Genomic DNA, 17,928 nt, shown 5'->3' on the forward strand with positions numbered 1-17,928 from the left:
AGAAGAAATAACACATGCTAGTAAGGCACTTTTTGGAACAGTTTATTAAAGCAATTGACAAGGAGAAAGAGCCAAACACTTCTGGAAATTGTGATGCAAAGACAAGCCAGCCAGAGATTTACTTTGCTGCACTTCTACTCAGGAGCACCCTTCTTTAGATATTTTTAAATTCTCTAACCCCTCCCTCCCTGGACTAAACCAAGAGGTCAGAGAAGAGGGAACCAAATTAGTTTCATACACAGATAAAAAGGCACAAACATGTTAAGGATAAACGGGAGGTGGCTTTTACAGGAGAAGCTAGAGGTGATCTTCAGCCGCTCAGAACCATCCGCACCAACTCTGTGGAGAGAAAAATAAGATGGCATGAGAAAGTGAGAGCTAGGAACAGAAAAACAGGGCCAGACTAATCCTACTGGGGGACGTGGGACCTGCCCAAACACTTGGATTCAGGGTTTAGCATGAGAGTTGGTGTGTTAGTGTTTTGATAATGAATGGTCTTTTCCTACTGTTTCCTAGAGGCAGCTTCCATCTGCAAAAGGTCCGACAATGGGGTGGGCAATGCTTGACTTTTCAGAGACTGCTGGACTGAAACTCCCCTCACCCCTAGCTGGAGGTTATGGCAACATCCATAAGGATGTATTACTGGGGGGGGGGGGGGGGAGCTGCAGCCTGCTCCTACTGCTCGGCTGGAGGAAAGATTGGTGTCTTTAATGTACTGTTCTAGATGTGTGGTTTGTCTGAATGCAGGGATTACACCAATAAATAAATAAATAAATAAATAAAAATAAAAATAAAAATAAAATAAAAAAGCCAAAGGGGAGGAGAAAAACACAACTTCACTCACTCTCAACTATTTTCCCACTTTTCGGGAATTCTGGCTAAGAGCAATGTATCTTCCTAGAATCCATGCCACAGATCACACCGTACGTTCCCCTCCTCTGCACCCATGTACTGGGCTTCTACCTACACCCTGCCTCCCAAAGGTTCCACCCACACCCACTTTTAAGGAAGAGAGAAAACCCTTCCAACATTAGTTATGAATTGCTCAAGCAACAAGGAAACAAGAAGGCAACATGGGCATTTCTATCAACTATTTGCCAGGCATTAGCTTTGGAACTGATCCTACAAAGATGCTCTGCTTTTCTGCAGAGAGGAAAAGTAGTTGGAAAGACTCAGCTACAGCAGAGAAGGAACTCAGCTCTCTGGCCGAGCCTAACTAGGTAGAGAGAAGGAGGGGGAATAAACGCAGGCAGGCAGCAGCCACAGCACAGGTCCTGAAGGAAGACTGTCCTGTTAACCTTCAGTGCAGGGGACCAATTTCCAGCAAATGACAGGATGAAGGCTATGAGACATGGCCACTAGCCCCAGGCTCCCTCTTCAATAACATTATAGTGCAAGTATCTGTGGTTTGTTGTTATATACCTCCAAGACATTTCTGACATATGGTGACCCTAAGGCAATTGTACCATAGGGTTTTCTCTGCAAGATTTGTTCAGAGGGAGTTTGCCTTTGCCATCCTCTGTGGCTGAGAAAATCTGACCTGCCACTCAGTGGGTTTTTATGCCTGAGAAAGGAATCAAATCCTGATCTCCAACATCATAGCCCAACACTCAAACCAACACACTGGATCTCCACAGAGCTAACCCTACCTTTGCATTAACACTGGTGGAAAAAACACTTATACTCCATGTTGAATGTATTCTTATATAGTTAGGATCTTTAAAGTCTTTGGATTCCTTTTTTTAAGCAAGCAGGAAACTAGACGTTGTTGTAAGTGACAAATGGCATTTCCTGGTGGGTGAAAAGAGCAGTTTGTGCACTCTTCCTATTGCTCACATACACTTGTTCTCCTGGTCAATTTCTGCTTCTGTCTTTTCTTGCACAACCCTTAGAATTTTATTCCTTGAGATCCTATTGCCAAATGTTTTCCCATGCAGTAGGGAAAAAACTAGATACATCTAGAGAGTCTGCTCAATTTGCCTCATAAAATCTTCTATACACCTTCTTCACACCTTTTCTGGCTTTTTTCTGGATCTTTCCTTAGAGATGATTAGAAGGGGTGGGGGTGATAGTCAGTGGGGTTTGGGCAGGTTGGGTGGTTTAAACACCTTTTAAAAAAACAAATACTCCTTTTAAAAATTGACTTCTCTCTCATATATATATTTTGGCTATTATTACTATTTTACAACCATTTTTCTGGAACAACTGTTTGAATTTAAACTTTTTAACATTAACAGTTGATTGACAGTTGTTCATTGTTAAACCAGTATCTAGTGTCAATTCTTTTATATCACTTAAATAAACTACAGTCGGCCCTTCTTATACACGGATTTGTTATACACGGATTCAAGCATACACGGTTTGAAAATGTTCCAAAAAAGTATAAATTTACCTTGATGTTCCATTTTTTATTAGGGACATCATTTTGCTATGTCATTATACTTAATGGGACTTGAGCATACACCGATTTTGTTATACACGGGGTATCTTGGAACCAAACCCCAGCGTATAACAAGGATCCACTGTAGTCGCCAAAATATCTGAATTGCCTTTTGCTACTTACTGGTACTATTCTGATTTCCTGTGTTGAAATAGTCCTATGCTATAGTCCTGGTATAATCATATTCCAATTTCTCATATTGATATAGTCCTATACTCCTATATATAGGCTATCAATTTGTAAATATAATTCCACAAAGTTTTATTGAAAGATGTAAATCATATCAAAGTCTAATAACTTTGCATTGTTAATGTTAGAAAGCATTAAAACTTGGTTGATCAAGCTTTCTAATACATAAAATAATTTTTCAAAGTGTGAATATAATATGCAAGATTCAATTTTTTTCATGAAAACATTAATGCAAAAAAGAAACGGGTTTAAACAAACAAAACAAACCCATGCAACCATACATAAAAAATGGTTTAAACCAAAAACCTCCCAGTTGTTTTAGAGCAAGTTTGTTTTCTGCAGCTCCAGAGAATAGGACCCGCAGCAATTGGTTCAAACTACATTCAGCCCTTCACATTTGTGGCTTTTGACTTTTGTGGATTCAATTATTCACAGATTAATATGTTCTCTCTAGTAAAATCAAAGCCTTCCGGTACAATTCTACAGTCAATATCCACCAGAAGTTGCAATGGCGGATCTACAAATACCTAGAGAGAGCACTTCTCTAGGAATTTGTAGGGGATTTATCCAGAGTGCAGAAATAAAGGAGTTTGACACCATTTTAACTGGCACAGTTCTATCCTACAGAATCCTGGAATTTGTAGTTTGGTGAGGCACCAGAACTCTCTGACAGACCAGGCTGAATCCCTCATCACACTACAAATCCCAGGATTCCATGGGATGGAGCCATGACAGTTAAAGCAGTGTCACACTGATTTAATTCTGCAATGTGGAAGAGCTATCAGTTCTCCAGTGCAATCCTGACAGTAAGAGCTGTTCAACAATGGAACATGGTGCCTCAGAGAGAAGTGAAACCTTCTTTGGAGGTCTTTAAAAAGAGGCTAGATGGCCATCCATCAGCTTTGATTATGTCTTCCTGCATGGCAGGGGGTTGGACTGAATGTCCTTGTAGTCTCTTCTGACTCTATGATTCCCCAACCCTGGTTTTGGGAGAGAGACTCATTGACTGTTATATTGAAACAGATTCCGAGCCCTTTTAAATGAGCACCCATCAAACTATGGAGACATATGTTCTCTAGTGGTTTCTTTTCCTAGATGGTAAACTATCTGGTTCACACATGCAGTTCTCCATGCAACTGTGAGCCAAGAATGCCTTAGGAATTACCACATGGAGAAAAATGCATAAAGAGATCCTCATGTCTGCTGAATGAAAAAAAAGAGGATAGCACTTGTCTCCAATACCAGCTCAGACAAGCCCCAGAAGCTAAATAACTGAACACACAAGAGATTCTGGTTCTTAGTTCTCACCATGCCACAGATGAAGGCCCCTTGCCCTTCATACTGCCACCCACCAACCCTACCCCACATCCTGCAAGGTTACACAGGCACAGTCTTGCTTTGACCAGTCAGAGCTGCCTCACTTCCCCAGCCACCCTCGCTTTTGGATTATGTCAGAGAATCAGCTACATGCAAAGACATGCCAGAAGATGGGGAGAAATGGAGGAAGATACTGAACAAGAGGGATGGGGGGAAAAATAGAGCGCAAACAAAAATCTTCCTTTTTTTAGGTTGACAAAAAAAGGAGGCTGTTAAAAAAAAGGTAGGTTTGGAGGAGGCGTACCCCATTCGAATTCACCCTGATAAGATGTGTCTCACAAATGCTGTAGAAAGGAAGAAACATCAAAATTGATCAAGCAAACGAACAAACAAAACCAGACAGATGGAACATTCAACTGACAAAACAGTCCACTTGAGGTGCAAGATGCCTAACACATCTTGCCTTCCAAGTAGTACTTTTATCTTTACTCCTTGTCTAAGACACTTACATACCAGGAGGGCCAGAATACTTATTTGCAGAAAGCTTTTGAAACCCTAAGTTTAGGCCCCACCCACTTCAGTTTGGACCCATTGCTTCTTTGAACTAGAACTGCCAAAATCTCTCCAGCCAGCTCTAGTCCAAAAGCTCTAGTCCAAAAAAGCAACTGTTCCAAGCCCTGATATGGAGAGAATGTATGTTTCAGTAAATGAACAACAGAGATGGATCACTAGAGGAGAATTTGAGGACAGACAGCAGTGCCTACGCAATTGTGTTCCTAGACATTGCAACCCAAACCCATCCCTACCACAGTGGGAAGTATATACATTGTCTGAGGGACCAAGTCAAGCATCAGCACATTCTGGAAGTGGTTTCCAGCCAGGATCACTGTAGGGTGGCTCTCTTCACTCAGGCATGGAACATGGCATTTGTAATCTCTTCATAAGGAAACACGTATACTTTATGGGAAACACTCCACAAGACCATCTCTGACCACCCTCAGCATTCTCCCCTCCTCTACATATGGTTGGGCAAGAGGAAAATGTTCAACGTGCAGGCAAGAGAATAACACCATGCCAGCTTCTCACCTTCATAGTTAATGCAACCGTTGCTGTCTTCATGGCCAGCTACAAGCATCTCTACTTCTTCCTCTGTCATTTTCTCCCCTGCAGGGGGAAAAAAAAGTGTTTTTTTTTTCTCCTCACTACTTCCAAGCCAGGGGCATTTGGTGTTCTCTCTGTTAAAAATGATAGCCCTCATTTTGCTTCAGAGTATGCTCTGGGGGGGAAAAAGCTGGAAACAAAAACATGGAACACTCCCAGTTGTAAAGTTTAAAAATAATCTGGAATATGCTAAATGGCATACCTAATGTGACCAGAACGTGACGTATTTCTGCCCCCATCACTGTGCCGTTCCCCTCCTTGTCAAAGACTCTTAGCCCCTCCACGTAGTCCTCAAAGCATCCCTGGTCCTTGTTCTTGGCAATTGTTTGCATCATAGGCAAGAACTGTTCAAAGCTCAATGTTTTCATATTCATTTCTGGGGAGGGAAGAAAAACAGTAAGAGATGTTAACATATGCTACAGATTATGCTGCTACCAAGCTGATTCAAGAAATTGGGACAGGAAGCTTCTTTCTTTGATGAATCTCATTTCTGAACTGGCCTTTGGTATTCAGATGAAGTATGGCGGCTGAGATGGAAGTCTTACTATGTATAAACAGAACCACCGAGGTTTGGCACCACTATGTATAAACAGAACCACCAAGGTTTGACTGTGAGGACTGAAGGAGATGCACTTTTATTTTGTAATGTAGCACTGCTAAGTACTACACCGAAGGTGTTTCTTGGTAAGAAAGTGTATTTTTAATATCAATAGGACTATGTAGCTTTTAACCAACACTTCATCCTTTTCTCTGGAGGAAATATTAGGCTCTCACGAAGACTGATAGTGGAAATGACCCAAGGTCTTTTACTGAAAAAGGCCAGAGGCATCTTATTTTTCAGTGACAATTGAATTATGTCTTACCTATCTTCTCTTATATTGCTACTTACAGATTTGCACTGTTTAAATCTGAATAATATATTACTTTGGAGATGTATTATTTCTTTCACTATCTGTGACACACACACACACACGTGATTAACAAACAGAACTTAAAATATAAGTTAGGATCCTAACTCAGTTTGTTTTCTATTGAGTTAGGTCTTTTCCCTTTCTTTTGTTGTGATTTCCCTGGTATTAAGAACAGGTTACAAGGTTCATATTAAAATAGCTATATTGCATGATTTGTACTTTTATCATTGACAGGCCTGGCTCTACACTACCGTAAGGCAGAATGAGTTATGAACCACCACATCCACTGGGAACCAGCGATAGCAGCTCCTTGTTCCTCCTAAGCCCCTAGTTGATCCCTGTCTGTTGGAAGGCAAAGATGTGAGTGCACCACAAAGCCTAACCTTTTGCCCTAAAGTGGCCTGCTGTTGTCAGGCATGGAGGACTGCTAAGTCCCACTGCTAGTGTTCAACTGGCAGCCTAGTCAAGCTACTGTCTGTGAAAGAAGGGAGCGACCTTTTGTCATTTATCTCAGACAGCAAAATGTCTTGAGTTGGTCCTGATATTCTTGAGACAGTAATCCTTACTTTGCACATTATGACCAATATAGCTGCATAAATGTACTTCACTAGCAATAAGAAAAGCAAAAAGAACTGAGAGCACCAATAGCTCATACTATTGAAAGTCTTGCTGAGCCAACTGGCCAACAAGGATTTTAATAATAGGATTTATTTTAGTCAACACTTTTTTTCTCAAGTGAGAGCTGATGGTGATGACTTGTGTTTTAAAAGCTAAAAGATATCAACTTCAATCCAGTCATAGGCTGATAGCTATGTCTGAAGTTAACTTCAGTGTTCTCTCCTCTACACTGTAGATCCTCCAACCCTCTGAAAACACTACACAGAGGGCTAAGAGATCTTGCTGGCAGGGGCCAGCTGTCCTGGAGGGGAGAATCTCCAAATTCACATTTTCAGTGAGTGAGTGTGGCAGGCATCCAACCTAACCAAATCTGCCTAGTTCAGCTATAAAATACACACTACCTTGATCAGGCTCTCCCTTTTTGCTGCACAGATATTAAGGGCCTTTGCAAGAAGAACAGCAGTACCATTCTCTTCCCATCCTATCTCACTCTACTGCTGCTTCGGTACATAGAGGCACTCACCATCACTCTTGGGGTTCCCAAGAACTTTCATGACTTCAGCATTGGTGGGATTCTGGCCCAGGGCTCTCATCACATCTCCGCACTGGCTGTACAGGATCTTGCCATCCCCTGTTCTGTCAAAGAGCTGGAAAGCCTCTTTGAATTCTGTGGAGTGTCACAAAAAGGGAAGAAGTAAGAACACAAGGCAACAGGAAAGCCCAAGACCAATAAGAGAGGGGAGGATCAGCACTGCAAATTTCTCTTTCCACTCAGAAGAAATGGCACCTCAAAATCAGATATGGATGTCTTTGTTCCCCAGAGCAGAGGTCCAGTCGTTTGGAGAATATTCTTCGCCCCTTCCAAAGGCACACTAGCATGCTTGCAACCTGTTTTGAAGCTGCAAGCTAATGCACACATGACACAGCACCAATAAATACATGGAACACAGCTCCAAACAGATATGTTGTAATTTTAGAAAGCAAGACTGTTTACACAAAATCTATGTATATGAGAATCAATCAGGACAGTGCAGTGTTTAGATCATCAAACTAAGACTGAGGATCTCAGCCTTAGAAGAGTAGATCCCCATTTAACTATGAAGCTCATGGGATGACCATGGGCCAGGCTCTTGCTCTGCCCTGCCTCACAGTGGCTGTTACGATAAAATGAAGAGAAGAGGGAAGAGAAGGATCATCTTGATTCCTTTGAGGAAAGGGCAAGATTTCCCCCTCCCACACACACATACACTCTAGATATAACAACTCTTTACTGTGATCAGAGTTACATACTCATACATGGGTTTTGCTAGATCAGATCACATTTTACCTTTGCAAGAATTGCAGCAACCAGCATGTGCAAGATGGCCTATCAGTCTACCATTTGTCTACCTTGTTCTAAAGAGTGACAAACTGCTTTGCAAGCAACTAAAGAAACAAAGGGCTTGCTGAAGGCATCTGCACTCTTTGCTCTGCAGTCATTTTTTTACCATGACATTTGCTATTAAGTTATGTTTTGTCCAGGAGAAAATAATCTGTCAAGAACTGGAGGATAAATAGTCATGCCTTACAGATGTCGAGAGCCAGTGTAGTGTACTGGTCAGAGTGTTGGATTACTACTCTGGAAACCAGGGTTCAATTCCCTGCTCAGCCATGAAGCCCACTAGGTGACCTTGGGCAAGTCACACACTCTCAACCTCAGGGGAAGGAAAAGCAAACCTCCTCTGAACAAATCTTGCCAAAAAACCCCATGAGAGGTTTGCCTTAGGCTTGCCATAAGTCGGGAATGACTTAAAGGCACACAACAACAACAACAACAACAGATGTCCCACGTGCATAGCCTCATCTAATCCTGGTCCGAGCACTAGTAAGTGGACTTTTGGGATTCAAGTTCAGCTTCTTTTCCCTTCTATTTGACAGTCAGTACAAGCCAGCTTTCGCTAGCATGGATCCCAGCAGATAGCCAGCTAGATACATAGATATACTGTTACAGCTCCTTACAGGCTGCAGATAACTGAAGCAGCTTCTTTATACACATGGCTGGCTCTCATGGAGAGTTAGATTTGATATGGACTGCCAGGGGCATTTATTCCTTATCTGATATATAGCCCACTTTTTCCCCAATATGGGACCCAAAGCTGCCAGTAGTGATGAGAAGGTTCAGTCTTTTCTTTGCAAATTGCCCCCGGCCTAAATTTCCTCCACAAAGTTGAAAAGAAAGTACATAACCTCTACGCTGATACTTCCAGGAACCACTCAAGCAACTTTCCCATCTATGTAGAATTTTAAGTTTCTCGCTTTTTGTTGTTGTATGCCTTCAAATTGTTTTCAACTTATGGTGGCCCTATCATGGTGTTTTCCGTGGCTGAGAGTGTATAACTCACCCCAAATCACCCACTAGGTTTCCATGGCCTAGCAGGGAATTGAATCATGGTCTTCAGAGTTGTAGTCAATTGCTCAAACTACAACACTACACTGGCTCTCACTGTTTGCTACCTCTGAAACCTTAAAATTAGATACTAAAGTTACCTAATTTCATGCCTCATCCTTTCTTTGGTTTCATTCCTGGTGTGTGTGTGGGGGGATCAACACACTTGTATCCAAAAGCCTTTTCCTCTAAAACATTTCTTTCTAGAACCTTGGTATTCATCCTGCCAACTATCAGATGATAATCTAGCTATCTGAGAGCCAGTCTGCTTGTATTCTAAGTAGGATCTAGTTTCCAGAGGCATCAGGGTGAAGAAACTGGAGCCTTGGAGTAACCAAATCTACATGGAAAGAAAAAGGCAGTGCAGAATGTCAAAGAGACACCAGAGAAAAGCTGCATATCTGAAGCTGCATCCACACTACAGAAATAATCCAGTTTGACAAGGCTTCTTTGTCAGAGTACTCTGGTGTCAGAGCAAACTACAAATTCCAGGATTCCATATCACTGAGCCATGTCAGTTAAAGTGGTGTCAAACTGGATTATTTCTGCAATGCAGATCCAGGCTGGGAGTAGGGAGGAGAATGATGGAGAAGAAAGAGAATGCTCAGTTTTGGTAGCTTCTTAAGTGTGCTTTGTCAGATTCTCAGGACTGTCACTAGGCGGTGTGGGAGGTGCAAATCACACTCAGTGACAGTGTGTGTGTGTGTGGGGGGGGTTCCGGTGGAAAGAGACTGCCTTCTGAATCTGGCAGGTTTGTTGGCCAGGTGAGAAAGTCAGTCTACTCCCTTCCCTGCCCAACCAGCAGTTCTGCCAGACCTGGAAAAGGCTATTGGAAGGTATCAAAAATGATTTGCACTGGGTGTCAATTATACTAGGTATACTAGGCACTGCAGATACTGAAATGATATGCACTTTAAAAGCACTGACCGGTTTATCAATTACTGACTATTTTCAGCAAAACTTTCCTCTTACAAGGTGCATTTTATCTATTAAGGGCCTTTTTACTCTACACAGTTATGGCACTGTAACTCCACTTTAACTGCTATGACTGCACCCTATTTCCTTGGAGGAGGGACAGGTTGCCAAAAGCACCAGAGGAGAATTTTCTGGCTGAGGATTCTAAAGGTCCCTCCATAAACTACAAATCCCAGGATTCCCTAGGATGCAGCCATGGCAGTTAACATGCAATTATAGTGTTATAACTGTGTAGTGTAAATGGGCCCCAGGTTGGATAACGATGGAAGATTTACAGTCCTTCTTGGAACCATGTTCCACACAATTAAAATTGTTTATCAGTTCTTGTTATGGCAAGTCACACTCCTTTTGCTTATTTGGATTCATTTAAGAATCACCCCCTACCCTTGGGTAAACTGAAGTAGTCACATCAGCTTGTCCTTTGCCTTATACAGCAAAATGTCTCAGTCCAGGCCAGCTGTGGACAGCCACATTGAGATCTTTGACAGAGTAGGCTGAAGAAGATAAAGCATTTGTCAAATAAGGTGTGGCATTTCTGTTTCTCAGATTATTGTTAATCTGTCTCTGTATCAAACAAGAGTCAATTCACCCTCTGTCAACTGCCAAGATCTCACACAGGACTTTAAACAGGATGGTCTCTAGACTACTTTGTTTGCTATACAACCCACGTTCTCGTCTGGATACCAAAAATACCATTTATGGCCTGCTATTGCAAGGGCCTGTGCCTTGATGACTGTAAATCTTTTGGATGCCAAGAGCAAGCACCTACTCCAAGTTGGGTGCTCGTCAGTAATATACCATTATACACTTCCAATTATTACCGTATATACTCAACTATAAGTCGACTTCATATATAAGTGGAAGGTAGGTTTGGGGGGGCAAAATCATAGGTTTTGATATGACTTGTAGATAAGTTGAGGGTAAAACCTAGGGGCTTATAACGAAGGATACAGAAAATGAAGCAAAGGAAAACAATGCCAAAGAACTTATAAAATTCCAGCAGGCGTAACTGCTTGTGCTCACACTAAAGGCTGGATGGATGAGAAAGTAGAGGGAGAGCACTGCTTCCAGGACAGATTACACTCAGCAGGGGATGGTTCCCTTTTTTATAAGGGTTAAAGAACAATATTTACATTGACTTACGGATAAGTCAACTCTCTTTTTTGGGTCAATTTTTGACTAAACTTTATAAACTTATACATAAGTATATATAGTACTTCTGTCAGAGTGGCCATCCTTTCTGTACTAGATAAACCATTATATTAAGCTGCTGTTAGCATTGCACAGATGTACCCAAGGATATACCAGAGGTGTTAAAATGGCAGCTGGTTATCATTCAGGATAATGTTTGCTACACTGCAGTGCAATCTGTGTGCCAGAGCAGGGCCACAGACTGTGAAGGTCAGTTTTAGAGATTATCCCCTCCAGAGATTTCAGTGATGTGTTTACCGAGTGACAAATTCCATAACAGCCAATTGATCTGGGCATTTGGCTAAAGATGCTTGCGTGTTAATTACCTCAAAGCCTCCCACCAAGCAGGTGGCCTTAGCTAATCTCTGCCTTTTAAATGACGGCAAAAATATCTACTGAGACCACATATTCTCAGTTTCCCTCCCCCATTTCCCTCTCAAATTATGGCAGGAACACCCAGAACAGGTTCAAGACAATTTGCTACCTGGGGCAGAGCAGCTAATACATCCCTCTACCCCTCCAAATCAGCTGCAAAGTACCAGAAATCAGGATAAGGAGAATTCCCCCACCATTTGTTGCAAAAATGTAAAAGCAAATAAAGTACGAACAATTTTGTGACCTTTCATGGCTACCAAAATTTGCTTCCTGCACCTGCTTCCTCTCTCTGCTTAACGGTAAGGCCATCTAACCTTGTAGAGGTGGGATGATGCAGCCCTGCATATGTTGTTAAACTGCAAGCCCCAGTAGCTCCACACAGCAGAACCAATGGTGAAGAAAGGTGGGAGTTGAAGTTTAACAATATTTGGAAGGCTGTGCAAACCTGATTTGTGACTTAAATTAACAGCAGGATCTCATTTGCACCAGACAAGTACTTTATCAAGGAATATTATGCAGTCCAGAGATGTCACCCTGTTTGACAAACAAGCACAATCTAGACAATGGAACTCATTCACACATCCCCCAATTTAGAGCAAAAGGTTGCCTCTGTACCACTTTACAGCCCCATACAGACAGGCCAAAATAAAGCTGCTTTGAGTCACTTTGGAGGTATGCTGTTTAAATAATGTATGCATCCTAAGAGTCCAGAAGCCACACCAAAGCCACGATCCAGTCCTAAGGAGTGGTGCACAGCTTTGGTGAAGCTTCCAGACTCTTAGGACACATGCATCATGTAAACAGCATACAGTACCTCCAAAGTGACCCGAAGCAGCTTTATTTTGGCCTGTCTGTATGGGGCCTACATTAAGTTACCTGAAATCTCCATAGAAGGGACAGGAAACGTGTCAGCAGTTCACTCACAGAGTAAAAGGGGAAAAGCAGCCACTACAATTCTGGTTGTAGCAACATTTCAGCTAGAGAGAAGCTCTCTTCTGGAGAGAAGCTGGTTACCATCATGCAGAGAGCAGCCATTCCCATCACCCCTTTGGTAAATTTCTTGATGGCCCAGCCCCACCATATACTATGTGTTGTAGTGTGGGAAGCTTATGGAGCCTCCTTGCAAAACTCAGAGCTGAGGAACTGTCACAAGATGTTGCTGGCTTGCTGTTGCAGACACTGATCGCCTTAGCCTCCCTCTAGAGTCCAGGTACCTAAATGGGCTAGAAGAGGGACAATGTAAACAACAAAATGCTCTCTACAAGACAGTGGTATACTATATGCCTAATTATTCAGGGGAAAACAAGGACTACATAGTCCTGTTTATTACATACACATCCTGCTTTTTGTCCAATGAGTTGGGTTAGAGCCCCTCTTTGACCCCACAACAACCTGGCAAGGAAAGTGAAACAGAAAAAAAAACCTGTTCCAGACTTTGCCACAGTTCTACAACTTGCTGTTTTAACACTTGCTGTTGTAACATTTTACACCCCAAAGCTCAATGCTGTGATTTGTTAGATAAATTTCTACACTGGTTCAGTGGGGATGAGGAGAAGGAAGAGAGAATCCTAAATAAATCACAACAATTTTCCACCTTCTATTTTTAATTCCAGCTTTAACATCCCCACTGAGATCCTTTTCTCCCTAAGAAAACATCTGCATTCTTATGAACCTATGAAGCCTCCTTAGAATGAGTAAAGCTATTCCTTCATCCAGGATGGTAACAGCCACTCTCCAATTATTCAGGCAGAGATGTTTTTTAGCACTGCTAAGAGCCATTAACCAGAACTGGAAGAGACAGAACCTAGGACCTTCCTTACACTTGGCAGGCATTCACCAATGGTTTCAGTTCTCCATTTCTTTTGGACTTCAGCTCCCAGAAGCCCCCCATCAACTTGGCCAACAGTCAAGAATTATGTGAGCTAAAGTCCCAATCATCTGGCGGAACAAAGGTTGGGAACTGCTGTGTTTCTTCCAGTCTTAAAACATGTTTTTTACCTAGTGTTGCAAAGGTTTCATTTGTACAATTAACCCAAACAAAAATCCTAAAACAAATGCAGGCATCCCAGGTTGCTGATGAAAGACTACTCCAACTTGTCTCACAAACAGCCAGGTTAGCTGGGGCTGATGAAAACTAGCATCCAGTGATATCTGCATGACTATAGCTTCACTAACCTTACATTAAAACACTGCCTTGAAGATTAATCATACACACACAAACCTGCAAGGGGTGGTGGTGGTGTTAATTACCAGAAAGGTAACCAGCAAGTCCATTGCCATGCACACCACACAAAACCATACTGGGTCCTCTCCCCTTAACTGGAATGATGCAAATATACTTAGCATCCTAAGTTAACAAATGAGCCACTTCAGAAGAGATGACATGCATGCATTTTATTATAAAGGGGTGTCACATGAAGGAAAAACCACGGTTGACTCACAGATAGTTTTGGCCTGTCAGTTGAAGTGAGCAGTCCATATATCTCTAAAAACTAAATATTTTATAATATGGAGAAACCTTGCATACTTTAAAACACAAATATACACATTTGGACTCTAACCATAATGTAAGGCTGGACAGGCTAATTGTGTGGCTCTCTAGATGTTGTCAGGCTGTAGCACCCATCATCCTTCACCACTGGCTGTGCTGGGGAGTGGGGTTAGCTTTTGCTAACTTGAGATACTACCTTTGAGGCACTGTTCTCTCTTCCTCCAGGATATCCCAAATGGCACATTTATTATAATTTTGCAATAAGTGACTATCTGAGTAAGTAAAAAATCATGCAGAAAAAGTTGCTTAGAACTCTTTTTTAAATCTAAGAGTGAGGAACCATTCGACATGCACTAAACATGCAGAATGTAGCATAAGAGCTAGATGACAACAAAGAACCTTATGGTATCTTAAAGATTAAAACATTTGTTTCAGCATGGACTTTGATGGTCTACTGTCTACTTCTTGAGATGTATACGGACAATCAAGTACAATTATGAAAAAAGAAAGGGGGAATCTTGTAGTATCTTTAATATTAACTCATTGATTTCAGCATATATTTGGGGAGACTTTTCTTATGTCAAAATAAATTAATTAGTCTTAAAAGAGTCCACAAGATTTTTTCCTTCTTTTTATACTAATACAAAGGATTCCCAACTGGATGTGTGCTCTATTTTTTATTCTTGTTGTGTGCCTTCAACTCATTTCTGACATGGTGATCCTAAGGCAAGCCTACCATGGGGTTTTCTAGCAAGATTTGCTCAGACAGGGCTTGCATGTGTCGTCCTCTGAAGCTGAGATAGTGTGACTTGCCCAAGGTTACCCAGTGGATTTCCATAACCGAGTCAGGATTTGAAACCTGGTCTCCCCATGTCCTAATTCAACAGTGAAACCACTACACCACACTAGCTCCCATGCTGTATTTATACTTCTGCCCAATACAAACATCTGAGGAAGCAGGCTATAAACCACAAAAAGCTTGTGCAATAACAAACATTTTAGTCTTTTAAGGTGCTACAGAACTCTTTGCTGTTTTTGCTGTCCCTTGAAAAAATGTTCCCGAGAATGAAACACACTTTAGAACCAGGCAACAATGTCCCAACTCCCTGTGTAAAAACAATGGTTGCAACACACAACTCGTAAGAGGTCTTTGCATCTCTAGGGCATTATTTCAAGGGGCCCAGGAAATCTAACTAGGCACAGAGCTTAACAGTTTTGTCTGGGCTGCCCTTAAGACCTTTCCACTGCGAGACTTCCTTCTTTGCCCAGGAATCTCTCCTCCTTTGCTCCCCAGCGCCTGGGATCCAGCCTGGAATGTACTGTATCAGTGAGGCAGCTCCCAACCCTGCCTACTCCAAAATCAAGTTTCTTGCCCATATAAGGAAGCCAAGCAACACAATCCCAGCACCCATTTTTGCTCAGCTGAAAGTTCTTTCCTTCAAACAGGGCAGCAAGCAGTTAGCTAAAAAAAAGTTGGAAGGCACAGGACTTCCCTCCAAATCTTCCAAACTCTTCCCACACAAGGGCGGCGGAGAGAAAGCTCTTTCCACATCTAGTGAATTCTAGGTGTTTGCCACTCTGCTGTGTGTGTGTTGTGGGGAAGGGAAGTGCCATTCCACCCGCCTTGTTCAATCACATCCTGTCTTTGCACAACGCCCTATGGCTTCAAATAGCTGCCCAGGCCAATTATTATTATATTTATATTTATTTGTATCCCACTTTCCCCCAAAAAACTTGGACTCAAAGCAGTTTAAAAGCACAGTCCAATTAAAAATCTACAAAAGTGACAATTAAATGCCACAGCCGTTTGAAATACAGACGAAATACCCACACCAATTTTTCTCCAAGCAGTTTGAAAAGCAGATGCATAGCCTTGGATTGTGAGAGTCATAACCAAAGGGATCTGGGTGGGTCCAGTCAAGCAACTTAAACCAGAAAATACCATCATGCCTGCGCCACATACCTGGGCGGGAAGAGACGTTGCATCGTATAAATTCCTACAAAGAAGGGCCGGGTGGACTTTTTAGGAAAAGGTAGCAGGCCACTAAAAATGGGAACAGGTAGCCCAACTAGAATGAGAGAAGCCTCACTGAACACCACACAGTTAAATGCAGATCTCACATGCCAGAGGCCCAACCACATTAGACCAGGGCCAAGAAAAATGTGTTAGTAGCATGGAGTCCATTTTCCACACACACAGAACTTACCATCAAGAGTCTGCAGTTAAGAGTGGGAGGGATAGATAGGCTAGAAGACAGGAAAAGGAAGGAAGGGGGGAAAGAACCATAAACCCAAAAAGGCCTCTAAGCAGATTTAGGACTCTGGTGATTAAACCCAAGAAGGAGCAAGAAGGGAGAAATGGGAAGGAACTGTGCATGGTTGTGAGAGTTGGTGGTACCCCAACCTTCTCCCAGGGTGACCAGGTGTCCTCTTTTCCAGGACATGCCCTCCATTTCAGCCTTCTATCCAGGAGGAATTCCAAAATGTCCTCCATTTTGAGCAAGGCTAAGAAGCATATGGATTGACATTTCTATGAGTAGAATTTTAAACGCAAACGCTCTTATTATAACTACATGATGAAAACAAATTCACACTCAATTTCCCAAGGCAAATCAATGATAGCTGACAAGAGAAGAGATCACAAAAGGCTGTATTCTATATTAATGGGCGATTGTCTTTTGTCACTTGTACAGCTACGAAACATTAGGTTCGCTGAGAACTTTGCAGAGACAATCAAATATTGTTAGAACAGGGTCAGATGAAGCTATAAAAACAAAAATACTGTTCCCATCAACTATTGTAACTCTGTTTTAAGTATTGCTTTGGAAAGGCAAAAGCTCCAGTCAATACAAGAAAGGTCCTTTCCCATTATTAGTTTTTCTTTTGTCATGTCCTCCATTTTCCTAGAATGCCCTACATTATGCGTTGGCTTGTCCTCCTTTGTGGTGAGGACACCTGGTCACTCTGCTTCCTCCCTGAGCCTAGCATCTCCCATGAGAAAGGGAAGAAGCACAGCACTTACCAGCGGTCTGGTCTTCGGAGAAGTCACACTGCAAAGAGAAGCAGAAAGGAGGCTGGTTACTCTCCATCCATTGCTCCCTAACAAACCCCACACCGCCACTGGGTCTCTGGCCCCAATCTCACACCTACTGGTCAACGACAACACCCACAATCCACAAAACAGCAATACCTTGATAGCCAAAATGCACAATATGCATGATGCAAGCTTTCAAAGCTCCACTGGCTTCTTCATCACATCAGGGAAAGGTATTAATGAAAGTCTTGTATTTTGCATCATGCATCCTGAGCATCCTGGCTGGCCCCATCACTGTTTGTGGGTTTTGGAGGCTATTGTTCTCTGCTACATGGCCAATACGGCACAATGTTGGTTTGAATGTCGGACTTTGGTCTAAAACACACTGCAGAAATAATCCGGTTCAAGACCACTTTAACTGCCCTGGCTCAGTGCTAGGGGGAATGCTGGGAATCTCTAGTGGCACCAGAGCTCTCTGACAGAGAAGGCTAAATGTCTCACAAAACTAGAGTTCCCAGAATTCCCTAGCATTGAGCCAAAGCAGTTAAAGCGGCCTCAGACTGGATTAAGTCTGCAGTGTGTTTTGGACCTATAACTATGGAGACCAGGGTTTGAATCCCTGGCTTGGCCATGGAAACCCACCGGGTGCGCTTTTGGGAAAGCCCCACTCTCTCAGCCTCAAGTCCCACCCACCTGAGCCTGAAGCCCCACTCTCTCAGCCTCAAGTCCCACCCACCTCAGCCTGAAGCCCCACTCTCTCAGCCTCAAGTCCCACCCACCTGAGCCTGAAGCCCCACTCTC

The 17,928-nt window shown here is 42.5% G+C and overlaps 1 protein-coding gene across 3 annotated transcripts in view; it reads right to left on the reverse strand.

The window, feature by feature from the left end:
- Positions 1 to 26: 26 nt before the first annotated feature.
- Positions 27 to 17,928, reverse strand: part of LOC121921040 (myosin light polypeptide 6) — an 18,424-nt gene continuing 522 nt past the window's right edge. Inside the window, exons 2-7 of one of the 3 annotated variants that reach the window (XM_042448502.1) lie at positions 17,116 to 17,143; positions 7,160 to 7,303; positions 5,310 to 5,483; positions 5,033 to 5,110; positions 4,251 to 4,290; positions 27 to 339 (exon numbers count right to left, since the gene is read on the reverse strand). In XM_042448502.1, the coding sequence (XP_042304436.1) occupies positions 4,262 to 4,290; positions 5,033 to 5,110; positions 5,310 to 5,483; positions 7,160 to 7,303; positions 17,116 to 17,143 (453 nt within the window). In that variant the 3' untranslated portion in view covers positions 27 to 339; positions 4,251 to 4,261. The remainder of the gene's footprint in view (positions 340 to 4,250; positions 4,291 to 5,032; positions 5,111 to 5,309; positions 5,484 to 7,159; positions 7,304 to 17,115; positions 17,144 to 17,928) is intronic. The other 2 variants (XM_042448501.1, XM_042448503.1) reach the window with 2 other exon arrangements.

The sequence above is a fragment of the Sceloporus undulatus genome, chromosome 2 (genome assembly GCF_019175285.1).
Source record: "Sceloporus undulatus isolate JIND9_A2432 ecotype Alabama chromosome 2, SceUnd_v1.1, whole genome shotgun sequence".
Taxonomy (NCBI): Eukaryota; Metazoa; Chordata; class Lepidosauria; order Squamata; family Phrynosomatidae; genus Sceloporus; species Sceloporus undulatus.